The following is a 14748-nucleotide window of genomic DNA, read 5'->3' on the forward strand; positions in this document are numbered from 1 at the left end:
CGTGGGCGAGAGGTGAGGCAAGTGTGGGGATGCGCAAGAGGGGGTGTGGGGATGGGTGCACGAGGGGGGTGGCCCACGGGGCTGTTGAGGTGATGGGGTGTGAGGCTGGGAGGCACGGGGTGCACACATGGGGGTTTGCGGAGGGAGCGATGCCCAAGGGAAGAAGCGAAAATGGGGGGCACCCAGCGTGCGAGGGTGCACGAGAGGGTGGCCCACACTTTGGGCACGTGTGCTGTTGAGGTGGCCGCTAGGTGCACAAGAGCAAGGAGTAGGTGGGGTGGAAGGGATAATGTGGGTGCCCAAAAGGAAAAATAATAAAATAAAAATGTGAAGTGTATAAGGGGGTGTGAGAGAGTGGATGGGTGAGGAGTCCCAGGGTGCACAGGGGGCCATGGGAAAAGTGGGGTGCATGGGGCATAGGAGAGTCGAAGAGGGGGTGCCCGCGCCCGCGGGTGCACCAGGAGGCCCGTGGGTGCACTAGGAGAAGTTGGAGAAATCATCCACGAATGCTCTAAGCAAGCTGGTGAGAAATTCTTGAAAATGTTGGTGACAATGCCTTGGAAGGTGGTTGAAGCGTTGCACAACCCAAATGGCATTTTGTTGTAGAGGTAGGTGCCCCATCGAGTGACGAAGGTTGTTTTTGACTGGTCATGCGAATGGATGGCCACTTGGTTGTATAGCCCACTGAAACCATCCATGAAACTACAAAGAGCATGACCAGCGACATCTTCTAGCACCTTGTCCATGAAGGGGATTGGGAATCCATCTTTGATTGTGGCCTTGTTGTTGAGAGCACGGAAATCAACACAGACCCGGATTTTGTTAGTCTTCTTGGGGGTGATCACCATGGGGGAGAGCCACTCCGTGTGTTCCATCGGGGTAATGATGCGAGCGGACTCCATTTTCTCGAGCTCGACCTTCACTGCTTCTACATACTTGGGGTTGAGTTTGTAGGCGCGGCCCCTGGACTGGTTAGGTACCCTCCTGGAGAGGGATGGTGTGCACGCCTATATCGGCTGGCACATTCTCCAGATCCTAGTAGGTCCAGGCGAATACATCTTTGTAAGAGTGGAAAAAAGTGGTGGCCTGGTCGAGTAAGGCAGGGTGATCCCATAACCAGGAAGCCAATAGGGGTGCCTAGGTTGAACTGGGTCCTGACATGAAGGAAGTGGGAGGGACTCTCCAGTGGCCGCAAAGTTGGAAAGGATGGCGGGGTCATGTGCTGGTTGTTGGTCCAGGGGAAAGTCACCAAACTACTCAGTTGTCCAAGATGGGTAATTACTCTACAGGGATTGGGGGCTCCATTGTAGCCGTGACCTTGGGTTGGCCCGAGATGGGTTTGGCTATGGGGGGATTTGAGTGCGCCTTCGTCGTCCTGGGCTGATCCCTTGGTGGTGACCGATGGTTCAGATGTGATGGAGGTGGAGTACTTGCCATGCCTCCTATCAATGAGATAGGCTCTCCCAAGCTAATCACCTCAAAGTGCTCGATCGTGAGATCCTGAGGGGTGGAAGCGTCACGAACCTTTGTGATGTCCACCATGTAGCAGGAGAGATCCCCTGCTGCAGCTTGGAGCCAGTCCAAGATCTCTGAGTCGTCCCCGTAAGGCGCTATGCCTTCCTCCATTGGTGTGGATGCAACCACCACACCCCGCACGACCTGATCTGGACCTTCTTCAAGTTTGAACTCTTTTTGGCCATGGGACTGAGGGATCTACAACCTATCGGTACCCCAATCGTGCAACACCTCGGCACCTCGTAGCCATGGCCGGCCAATCACTGAGTATGCCCCTTTGACTTTGGGAAGACAGATGACCACAAAATCTAGAGAGAAGACAACATCTTGAATTTGGACCAGTGTTCCCTCCACGAGCCCCCAGAGGTATCACCTCATGCGGTCAGCCATCCGGACATCGAAGTTGGCTAGTCTGGTGATCTGCAGACTAGTGGATTTGAGAGTGAACTCTAGCATTAGATTGAGTCCGGATCTGCCATCCACAATGTCTCTAAAGAGAGGGGTACCATTGATTTGTACTGTGAGGCGAGGGCTCTTGAAATTAGTGAGGGCATTGATGGCATAAGTGATGCCCAGACATTTTGCTGCTTGCAGGCCCGCCTGAATCTATGGCTCGCTACCTGGAAGCTTTGACCCCTCCTCCAATTGGTGCAGTAGCAGATCTAATTACATTCGGGAAGCTGAGCAAAATTGGAGCAGCTGGTAGAGTGACATCCCCACCTTGATCTCCTTGAGGAGGTCAGGCAGGGAAGCTGTTAACGGGCGGGGTGGGGAGTTACAACAGCATGCCCGGTGGGGAACGTGGGTGGAGCCTCCTGAAGATCTTTGATAGTTTGCAGAAAGGCGTGGTTTACCACATTATGAGAGATGTGTGAGGGGACTTCACCTTGCTCTGTTGATGGTTTTTGTTCTCCAAGGGCTCGATTTTGAGCATGAGTGACCACACCTGTGGTGGTGGGGTGCTCCACTTGAGATGAGGGTGGTGGGTTGTTTGGGTGAGGGGACACTCCCAAGGTGAAGAATGGGTGAACTGGTACCAAGGAAGGGGTGTCTGCAACACTTCCCACAGAGACCAAGTGAGTGGCAGCTGGCGCTAGGGAGGTGAAGTCAATGGAAGCACCAGCTCATTGCTTTCGGCAGTCTCGGGTGTAGTGATCCTTGGCCTCTGGCAAGTGACGACACGGGGGTGTCCCTTCTGGATGAGGACATGGACCTTGGTAGTGACCATACTCCCTGTAAGATTCCTCCCCAACCCCTCAAGATATCCAGTTTTTCCCCTTATAATCAATCCCCTTTTCAGAATAATAACATATCTTATTTTTATTTGTTTTGGCCTAGAGAGAGAAAATATTATAGAGAGAGGTAATTCAGTTTTTAGATATCTTTGGATGGAAAAATATCCCTTCTTATTAAATAAATTCCCCCGAAACAAAAGTTCAAAAAGAAATTCCTAAGGTGCATTAGAAATAAATTATAATATGCACAAAAGACCTTAGCCTAAGGGTCTAGATTTTTTAAAAATTTTGGATTAAGGTTCCTATGGACCAATAAGATTAATCCAAATGTAGGGAGGAGATAAATTAAAGAATAAAAGAAAACCCCTCCAAAAATAAGTAAATGCTCACATAAGATGAAGAGTGGACCAAAGAAAACAATAAAAAAACTGAATTTTGACACCTCAGAGTGGGGATCTCCCCTCATGAAGGAGGTGCCTTTTTCTCATCATTACCCCTAGATTTAAATCAATAAAATGAGATATTTCATCTCTCCTCTCTCCTATTTCAAAACTAGATCCAAAAAGTAAGTTGAACTGACCAAAAAATGGTCAAAAATTGACCAAATTGATTTGGAAAATTCTAGAATCAGTTTGCTTGGTTAGAGGCTCACTTTTTCCTACAAATAGAAGCATCTCCCCTTTGTATAAGCTTAATGATGTTTATGCACTGTTACTCTACTTCTATCCTGAGCCATCTACATTGAATTTCTTAATAATTCAATTGTTTTTGGTCTAATCCTCTCCAAAGTGAATTAGTGGCCACTCTTGCTTCAAACAAGAGTAGAACCCTCAATCCCTTAAGCCAAAGGAGAGCTTACAAGCTCCATGTAAGCTAATTTTCTTACTATTTATAATTTTTAAATATATGCTTTTCTTGATTTTTATGTTTTACAGTTGATTGAATTAAATTCAAACGCTATGCCTTGATTAAAAGGCCACCCCCTTCTCTTCTTTACATTCCAGCCTTTCTTAATCCTAGAAAGATTAACTAAGAGATTAATTAAACTCTTCTTATTGTTTACTCTTGAATTGAGAAAATTGTGTAGATTAGAGTTCTATAAATCTAATTTGGGTTAATTTAAGTCAAAAAAAGAATGATAAAAATGAGAAATGGTCAGTCATACAAAGGAGGTTATGGTAAAATTTTCCAGAATTTTGTGGAAAAGAAAGTTTATTTTTATGTTATTCCAAAAGAGTGATTCCCACCATTTTTGCATCTAAAAGATATATTCTAATTACTCCATGTATATATTCACCTATGAATATACGTGGATATCGTTGATATTAATTATTAAATTTAATTTCTATGTATAGAAAGATGAATAAAGAAAAAATTTATTATAAAAGTGTTATTCTCATTAAATTTGATTTTTATGCATAGAAAGATGCATAAAGGAATTTTTTATTTATAAAAGTGTTACTCATCATTAAATTTATTTTTTATGCATAGAAAGATGCATAAAGGAATTTTTTATTATAAGTGTTATTCTCATTAAATTTAATTTTTATGCATAGAAAGATGCATAAAGAAATTTTTTTAATTATAAAAGTGTTACTCTCATTAAATTTGATTTTTACGCATAGAAAGATGTATAAAGGATTTTTTTAATTATAAAAATATTATTCTCATTAAATTTGATTTTTATGCTTAGAAAGATGCATAAAGGAACTTTTTTAATTATAAAAGTGTTATTCTCATTAAATTTGATTTTTATGCCTAGAAAGATGTATAAAAGAATTTTTTTTATTTTAAAAGTGTTATTCCTATTAAATTGATTTTATGCAAAAATAGATGCATAAAAGGAATTTCTTTTATATAAGAAAGAGTGTTATTCCCATTGAAGTTGATTTTTATGCATAAATAGATGCCTAAAGAATTTTTATATCAAAATTAGAATTCTCTTAAATTCTATGTTTAAATTCTATGAGTAATTGATAAATGAATAGTTAAATACTCTAAGAGAGAAATTTCTTTCGTTTTATATTCACACGGTTTGTAAAAAGAAAATTAAGGAAATATATCAAGATCGAATTATTCAGATACATGATTAATTTATTCCTCATTGGAATTCATAACTAATTTAGAAATCAATTAAGTGTATATTTAAAGAAAGAAATTCAGTAAAATGGTAACTGAATTATCAAACCTTTTCGAGAAAGATAGTTTAGGAAAAATCTTATCAGACTCGAACCGTGAATCAGACTATGACCAAGAACAAACTCTTTTGTCAATTTCGAGGAAAAGAATGGATGTGGATGTGTATGTGAAGAATGGATGTGGAAGTGTATGTGAAAGAATGGATGTGAGTGTGTATGTGAAAGAATGGATGTGGATGTGTATGTGAAAGAATGGATGTGAATGTGTATGTGAAGAATGGGTGTGGATGTGTATGTGATGAAAATGGATGTGAATGTGTATGTGAAGAATAGATGTGGATGTATATGTGAAGAATGGATGTGGATGTGTATGTGAAAGAATGGATGTGGATGTGTATGTGAAAGAATGTGATGATGTAAAGAGATGTGATGTGACATGAATATATGTGGATGTGAAGTGATAGATATGAATGTATGGATAGATGTGGGTAGTTGTACATGTGAACGACGATTGGATGGATGTGGATGAATGAGATGAGATGTGTATGAATGAGACATGATGTGGATGTAATGTGTTGTGAATCGAGATGTGATGTGGAATGGATGTGATGTGAATTGGGATAGATGTGAATGGATGATATGTGATGTGAATGAATGAGATGTGATGTAAATTGGGATAGATGTGAATGGATGATATGTGATGTGAATGAATGTGATGTGATGTAAATTGAGATAGATGTGAATGGATGATATGTGATGTGAATGAATGTGATGTGATGTGAAAAGAGATGTGAATGAATGAGATGTGATGTGAATGGATGAGATGTGAATCGAGATAGATGTGAATCGGGATAGATGTGAGGTGAAATGGATGTGATGTGAGGTAACGTGGATCGGGGTAGATATGAATGGATGAGATGTGAATAAATGTGATATGATGAGATGTGGATATGGGTAGATGCGAGTGGATGAGATCTGATGAGGATAAATGAGGAAAGAAGTGATGAGATGGAAAATGATGTGATTGGACGAGAATGGGAATACATATGAAATGGATGTGGATTAAATAATGTGGATTGATGTGGAACAATGTGAAAAGACGAGAGTTCGTCATAGAAACTGTATTTATAACCTGTTTTTAAATGACTGTTTTATGTTAAGAATACTGGGGAAGCATTTTGACCGTCTTGTGAATGAGATCGTGGTTGGAGACCTAACTGATAAAGTTGCAACAGCTGACGGAGAGTCAACGGAGGACGTCTCGCGTAGTAAGGTCTCGACGGAGGTCTTGACCAGCCTCGGTTTGATTTTAATGGTGAGCTTCTGGTACGGTGGATGAGGGACCAAGGAAGCGGCCTATAAGTGAAGCGCTAGGTGACCTAAGGATCCTAGAGGGTGCTGACCATACGATGCTCGAGCTCTGGGGATTGCTGAAGATATCCACGCGTGCATCGAGGAAGATATTGGAACAAGGAGTAAGAGTTGTTTTCTGAATTCGGACATCGATCTGGTTGATTGACCTTGCTAGTCCTCAACGGATGAGTCCATGGCTCTTTATATGGATCTGTTGGTTGATCTTGCTGATCTTCAACGGAGATTCTATTTTGATTTTTATATGTGAATATATTGACGAGTACTATGAGCTAGGAACTATCGAAAAGGCCCTTGAGTGGACAGGTGGTGAGCGTTCTGGTTGCCAATGATGCCATAGGTACAATTCTATAGAGCATCCAGAGCATCTACCATGACAGATCCTAATTCTGGACAAGGGAGATACACTGATTCGGCCTATAAACAAATAAACACCAAATGGAATGCAAGTACATACTTTCTTATTTTGCAATGTAGCTTGATTTCAAGCTTACATCTATTCCTTGCGGTTTAATTTTCATCGAGCTGAAGAGTTTTCCATGAAAGTTGAGGAGTATTGCCCAATCTTCTTATGGAGCTATGAAGCTTCTAACTATCCATTTGGCAACCATGCAATTTGCAAAATCCAGTATGTTTGGTATTCCCAAGCCAGTATGTTACAACTATTTATTATTAAAGCAAGAGAAGAAAATTCAACGTATTACATAAATCTAATGCCTTAATGATTCTGATATTTGGGACGATGTGTGTAAAAATATTTGGGATGATATTTTGGGTGGAGAGAGAGAAAACATATATATATATATATGAGAGAGAGAGAGAGAGAGAGAGAGAGAGAGAGAGAGAGGGTAAGTGTGTTAGAAGGATGTATAAATATAAGGGGCTATGTGATATAGTAGTAGCTTGTAAGGTAAATCTATTTTTGTGCGTATATATATAGAGAGAGAGAGAGGAGGGGGCTTATATATATATATATATATATATAGAGAGAGAGAGAGAGAGAGAGAGAGAGAGAGAGGGAGAGAGCGAGAAGAGGGGGCAGTGTGTTAGAAGGATGTATAAATATAAAGGGCTATGTGATTATATATATATATAGAGCGAGCGCTATAGGAGTAGCTTGTAAGGCAAATCTATTGTGTGTGTGTGTGTGAGAGAGAGAGAGAGAGAGATTGCTTGCCTTCGTGATATTTGAAGAACATTATTATGAGCTTTGAAAATCCCCATCAACGAAGCAAGATAAAAAAAATTTAAAGCAATGCTGAGAACAAGCATGTTAATCTCTTCAATAATTTGAAGAACATGTCAAAGTCTTTGTTCTTTGCAAGTGACGAGGGTAGCCTTTTTTAATCCATTGATTTAGTGAGCCAAGGTCTTTTACTTGTTGACTGTAGTAACTGAATTGCTCAGGGCCCAAAAGGCTCGAAGGAGGACTAAACAAACTTGACTCCTCTACCAACTTTGTCATTAATGAGTGAGTGGCTTCCTCCTCCTCTGGCCTTTACAGAGAACATTATATATGCAGTCCCACACTCGATGCATACCTTGGCCGATACATGGAAGATAAGTACTTGAACACGTGAGGCTCTGAATTGGCCATGTGTACCAATGAGATCGTCTCCTTTATTGATGTTAGATATATTGTCTAATGCAAGGCAATACATAATTCATTCTTCACCCATTGTATCATTGTTTCACTTCTTCAGTTATGATACGAAGTTTGGTCAAAACTCAAGGCAAATAGAACCACATCGCCAGAAATAAAAGGCATGCTGTTCACGTCTGCTAACATTATTTCTAAGAGGCTTGGAGGAGTCGTAGGGTATGTATACGTTTCCCCTTCCTTGGAAAATCCTTATATGAGGAGTTTAAACGAGTTAATTAGCCCCTTCTCAATGAAGTGTTATCTGATAGAATTGTTCATCCATGTATGGAACCATCCTCCTTATAGCCATGTGTTTTCAAAATGTCACATCTCCTTGTCACAGTTAAATCTCACCACTCAAAATTTCATTGCTAGGAATTTATGGTCAACAAAAGGTGCATAAGAAGCTTGCACTTTAAGATTAATAAACATGCAATGCTATGCATACCTATAGAACGAAACAGGCATGAACACAAAACTATGCATATCTATAGGTGGACAAACATGTGTTCCACACTAGTGGGATTCCTTTCAAGCTACAAAATACAATTCACCCCAAGATTTCCTGTTGCGTACCTGATTCTAGGTCAACCCGTTGCACTGATCTTCAAGGTCCCCTAACCCAAGATTAGGGCGGCTAACATTGCGGTTAGCATCAGGTATGTTTTTGGTGGTGAGCTAGCCTGCTACACTAAACTTCAAGGTCCCATAACCCAAGATTAGGCCGGCTAATCCTACAGTTAGCATCAAGTACGTAACAATTTCACATGACATAATCATCAATGCAAGGCTAGGTAACTTAATTAAGCTATTTCTTAATTAAGTTTTTTGCTAATATAGTTGAACAATGGATGCGATTACAGAAATTCATTATAAAACTACCTTGTGAATTAAATAACCCCCACCCCGTCACTGGTATGACATGTTCATTTTAAAAGATACTAGAATGTCGTCACTCGGAAGACATTGGTTCTTAGTTCTTTGCAAGCCCCTTTTGATGCTGAAAGACTTCAGCATATTGAAAGGTCTTTGCTATAGAGAGGTCAGTCTATCCTTGGCATGTGTCAATGATGGGAGTCATTTTTTCACTGCGTATGTTGAATTCACTTTTGTCCACTTAAGAAATTTCAAAAGATGACCTGTATTTCAACCACTCCGCTTACCTTAATTCACAAACAGCAGGAATCTCTCCCTTCTAGAAAGATTAATGTGGTGCTCCTCTCAAAACAAAATCGTGAGATACTGCAGTATAATCCATGGCTATGCTTCAGACTACCTTGCACAACACAAGTAGCTGACCCCAAGGGGGCATCACAAAAGTACTTCACCAACAACCCAATACTATTTCTTCTTTTTCCCACTCTTTCCTGACTTCCCACTGCTTGCATTTGAAGAACTTGCTCCCAAAGACCCCTGGTCCACCTTTCTGTTTCGCCCCATGTGCTTTGGCACCATCTCTGCCACCTTGAGCATCAAAGCTTTCCCTGCAAAAAGAATTTGAAAGACGATAGGGTTGAGTTTTTGCAATGCATAGTGGTAGCAGTTGACAAACAGGCACCCACTGTGTTGCCATAGCATGAGAGCAATAATATGTACGAGAAGGTATAGCTGCATTGACAAGGCTCCCGTCTTCTTTCTTTAACTGTACTCTTACTCGCCCTCTTTGTGTAGCATCCCTTGGATAAGCCTTCTCAAGCTGTCAACAAATATAGCACACCTCAGATTTGGCAAGCATTGCTGTAGCAGCAAGCATGAAAACATCAGAGAAATCAAATCCCCCACCAATAGCAAGAGATATAACCACATATACTTGTTTCTAATTGTGACAAAAATAACACATGATAAATTTACAAAATTTGTCACATGCATCACTCCTCTAGAAGTATGTGGACATTGCTACTAGTCTGAGATCATTCTGCCTCAACCTGCGTGACCTAGATCTCACAATAGACCCGTTACTAGAGGACTCTCTTGGCTCACTAAGTCTGAGACTGGCTGACATAAGATCCTACTCATGATAATTGTTCTCAACCTGTCAGTGTCATGTGCATGCACATGGACATGCTAATCCCTGATAAACAGACCATTTAGGGCATGAGCAGGGGACAGTCACAGGAGGACACCAGCCTGGATCCCCATGGATCAGGACCAGGTCAGCCAGGTGTGCAAGGCATTCTGGGCTGGTCGGCAGGTTTAATGGATTTTATGTCCATTGGAGCTGGCCGACTCATGAGTGGGTGTCCAAAAGCCTATATAAAGCTCGGCCAAGAAATCTTTTCAATCATCTGACCCCTCACATGGGGAGGGTCTACTATTAGGTGTTTTGGGAAGGCCAAAGGCCAAGATGTTGTAACCTTTTTACGCATATAGGAATATACTGAATTACACAGCCATCTCTCTCCTCTCTCCATCTCTTCTTTGTGTTTTGCATCAAGATGTTCCTATGAAAGGTGTTTAGGGCTGAAAGAAGACACAGAGCTTCCACGCATGCAACATTGGTATTAGAGCTTTAGGTTGATTCTGAGATATTGTTGCTGTGCATGTCCCACCCACCCTTATTGCATCACGCATGGATGAAACCATCGCCCGTGTCTCGATCTTTTGGTGGTGTGGTGCTTTTTAGAAGAGCTCACACGTGGCCCCCAATAATAGCATATGGGCCATTCTTTCATAAAAGGGTATTATCAAGTTTTTAAAGGTTTTTAAAATCTTTTGTCCCCTCCCCCCAAATGGGGTTGTGAAAAAGGGACCTTTATAAAACCTTGAGTCCTTTTTGACTACCAGACCAATGCCATTCACACTGTCCACCATGTCCCCGTGCACAGGTTGCATACTGTCCAGAGAAAAATACAGGGTCATGACAGCAAGCCAGATATATATATGCCCATATGAAGGCAGCCGCCTAGGGAAAGAAACCTCCACGATTGGAAAAAATACCCAAGACTCCATAAAATGGAGAATAATATGGGAAAACATATGTGAGGGGTGACCAACCCCTCTAGCTAACATGGTCAGCCCTAGAGGCTAAAATACGACACCAAACAAGAAGCCAGCAAGAAGGGGATGATGTCTAACAAGCTGGAGTGCTGACGAAGCATCTGCTGAGGTAGAGTCTTCGTGAAGAGGTCCGCCGCATTGTCCTCCGTTGAACGAAAAACTAGCAAGATGTCACCAACGAAAATCTTCTCTCGAACAAAGTGATATTATATCTCTATATGCTAGCTCCAAGCATGGAAGACCAGGTTCCGAGCAATAGCTATACAGCTCTAGTTGTCGCACTAGATGACCGTGGGTTCCTTCTGTGGAAACCCAATCTCGTCAAGTAACCTCCGCAACCACACCACCTCGCAAGCAGCACCACAAGCAGCCCGATACTCTACCTCAATGGAAGACAAGACAACAATTGGCTACCTCTTGTAGCCAAAATCTTCTCTCGAACAAAGTGATATTGTATCTCTATATGCTTGGTCTGGGCATGGAAGACCGGGTTCCAAGCAATAGCTATAGAGCTCTGGTTGTCGCACTGGATGACCGTGGGTTCCTTCTGTGGAAACCCATCTCACCAAGTAACCTCCGCAACCACACCACCTCGCAAGGAGCACCACAAGCAACCCGATACTCCTCAGTGGAAGACAAGGCAACAGTTGGCTGCCTCTTGCTGCTCCAAGAAATCGCTCCTAAGCCAAGGGTAAAGTCGTATCCTAAAGTAGATCTCCTCGTGTCTAGATCTCCTCCCCAATCAAAGTCACCAACCTTGGAGACTGACTTGGTCCTCCGTTCCCCCTCCAGTGTTATAAAGAGTCCAAGATCCTTCGTACCCTGCAAATACCGCAAGATCCGCAATCCTACGTCCCAATGAGTCTTCAAAGGTGTCTGCATAAATGAGCTCAACAGCCCCACTGGAAAACTCAAGTCCAATCTGGTGTTCAGCAACCAAATCAATGAACCGACAAGTTTCCGATACAAAGAGGCATCAACCTGCTCACAAGGATCATGTACAGTAAGTTTAGTATTCGGGTCCATTAGAGATGGAATAGGCTTGCAGTTCTCCATCCCAAAGGCCTCCAACAACTCATGAACATACCACTACTGAGAAACAAAGAACCCCCTCTGGGTCTGCCAAATCTCCAATCCCAAAAAGAAATAAAGCCTAAATCCGTCATCTCAAACTCCTCTGACAGGGCAACCTTCGTCACAGCTATGTGCTCCACATGACAAGATCATCCACATAGAGGATAATCAATGTGACCATACTGTGTTCCCAAAAGAGATACAAGTTCGGATCTGCAACTAATCTCCGGAAACCCTATTTCTGAAAGAAAGTATCAATCTTTTGGTTCCAAGCCTTGGGAGTATGTTTAAGACCATACAAGGCCTTCCGCAACCTGTAAACCATACCTTTTGAGCATAGTCACAGGGGACGGAGGGGACGGAGGCTTGGAACGCCGGGACGGCGCAGGGACGGGGACGGACGGACGTCCCCCACCGGACGTTTCTCACAGGGGACGGCGACGGGGACGACGCAAGGACGGGGACGGCGGTCGGGGACGGCGCTGTGTGGAGACGGCAGAGAGCCGTTGCGCCTGCCCCGTTGCTCCTGCCGTTTTTGGCCGTTGCGCCTACCTGCCCGTTTCTAGCCGTTTATGGCTGTTGGGCCTTGGCTCTTTGAGGCTTGGCCCTCTCTCTCTCTCTTGCCCTTGAGGCTTTCCTCTCTCTCTCTCTCTTGCCTATCTATATAAGAACAAGCCTCTACAAGGCTACAAGCACACACAAGTTCACAACTCTCAAGGCTCAAGCTTTCAAGGCTCAAGCTTCTTGAATCTTCCCTCTTCCAACTTCCAAGTTCCAAGCTCTAGGGCCTAGGCTCTCACCTCTCCCTCAAGCCTCTTGAGTCTTGACTCTTCCAACTTCCAAGCCTCTAGGCTCTCTCTCTCTCTCTCTCTCTCATTCCTCAAGACTCAAGAGTCAAGCCATCTTCAACCATGGCATCCTCCTCACGTGCCAAGGCTTCTCGTAGAAGGACAACGGGATGGACACGGTGGGAGGAGGTTAACTACACCACATCCGTTCATGGAGGCGGTTCTCGGCCATGGGTATGCAAGCTTTGCCCGTACCGGCGAACGGGTGGCGCCGACAAAGTGCGAGCCCACCTCTTGCATGAGAGTGGGCATGAGGTGAGGTTTTGCACGAATGTCACGCCCGAGAAGAGACGGGAACTTCTTGACAAGCTTAGCGTCTACGAAGCGGTCGAAGCGACAAGAAGGACACCACGAGTGGCCGTGGATCCCGCGACGATGGGGAGAGGAACTCAAGCCTCTACAATGGAGTCATGTGGTGGATCGGGATCATGCACACCATCACCTTCACCATCAAGTCGGAATGTTACTCCATCCACGACACCGGCACCCTCCATCTCCATGGCCTCTCAATCATTACGTGGCCCACGGCGACAATCTACACTTGGGGAGAATTGGAACCCCAAGTTGAAGGAGGAGGTGGGTATGGCGGTGGCCCGCTTCTTCTTCCACGACCACATTGCCTTTCAAGCGGCTAGGTAAGTGCAATCGATCATTGCCAATTCATCATTCATGTTTTCATCATCCTAGTCCCCTTCTCATTAGTAAATTACTTTCTTGAATAGGTCGGAATACTTCAAGGTCATGGTTAAGAAGATTGGGGAGTATGGGTCAACCTACACGCCCCCCTCATCCGAGAGCTTGCGCACTACATTGCTCGACAAGGAGAAGCGCATTGTAGAGCAAGCGGCCGACAACACAAAGCGGCAATGGGAGAGGAACGGAGTCTCCCTCATTGTGGATGGATGGAGTGACACCCGCAAGAGGAGTATTCACGGCATGGTTGCATATTCCCGCGGAGAGATGTACTTCATCTCATCCCATGATGCATCCGGCACTGGGAAGAGCGCGGATGTGCTTGTGGTGGAGTGGGCTACCACCATGGAGATCGTTGGCCCCGAGCATGTAGTGGGCTTTGTTGCGGATGGAGAGCCTTCCAATAGGGCGGCGGGAGCTATTCTCCAAGGTATGTATGGACATGTCACGGTGTCCTTTTGTATGGCTCATTGCCTAAACATCCTCCTCAAGGACATCGGGGCATTACCATGGATCAGCCCGCTCATTGAGGAGGCCAACACCATGGTCTCCTTTGTCCTCAACCACTAAAGACTTCGGCATGAGTGTTGGGGTAAAGGCATAATGCCTTTACCCCAACAACCTCCCACTTAAAGGCAAAGTGCCCTTAAGTAAAGGAAAAGAAAAATCAGCATGTACATGATAATATACAAGGCCATATCAAGGCTGAAACTGGCCTCATCCAATGCCCATCAAGTGTCTGCAATGAGCAAACCGCTCCGGAGGCAAACTCTTTGTCAACAGATCAGCCGGGTTGTCATCCGTGTGAATCTTAACAAGCTGAATTTGCTTGTTCTCTATCACCTCTCTGATGAAGTGATACTTCACATCCACATGCTTCGTCTTTGCATGAAAGACAGGGTTCTTTGCCAACTGGATGGCACTCTGACTATCACAATGCAACAATGGAATATCCCCTGTATAACCCAAATCAACCACTAACCGAGATAGCCATAATGCCTCCTTGCAAGCCTCTGTGGCTGCAATATACTCGGCCTCTGTAGTAGATAAGGCTGTGCACTTCTGCATCCTGGATATCCATGACACAGCACCTCCTGCGAATGTAAACACATAACCGGTAGTAGACTTCCGGTTATCTGGATGACCGGCATAATCCGAATCCGTGTAACCATGCACTAATGCATCCTGTTTGCCAAAACAAATGCACAAATCCTGTGTGCCCTTCAGGTATCTCA

General features: G+C 43.6%; 1 protein-coding gene and 1 pseudogene across 1 annotated transcript in view; both read right to left on the bottom strand.

The window, feature by feature from the left end:
* Positions 1-477: 477 nt before the first annotated feature.
* Positions 478-2743, bottom strand: LOC147635219 (uncharacterized; annotated as a pseudogene).
* Positions 2744-9023: 6280 nt separating this feature from the next.
* The window catches only part of LOC147635220 (signal recognition particle 19 kDa protein, putative / SRP19), a 32673-nt gene continuing 26948 nt past the window's right edge, over positions 9024-14748 (bottom strand). Inside the window, exons 2-3 of the mRNA XM_086802436.1 lie at positions 9498-9597; positions 9024-9385 (exon numbers count right to left, since the gene is read on the bottom strand). Coding sequence (XP_086658562.1) covers positions 9243-9385; positions 9498-9597 — 243 coding nt within the window. The 3' untranslated portion in view covers positions 9024-9242. The remainder of the gene's footprint in view (positions 9386-9497; positions 9598-14748) is intronic.

This window comes from Cibotium barometz, chromosome 9 (genome assembly GCF_041138505.1).
Source record: "Cibotium barometz isolate CiBa-2024 chromosome 9, ASM4113850v1, whole genome shotgun sequence".
NCBI classification, from domain to species: domain Eukaryota; kingdom Viridiplantae; phylum Streptophyta; class Polypodiopsida; order Cyatheales; family Cibotiaceae; genus Cibotium; species Cibotium barometz.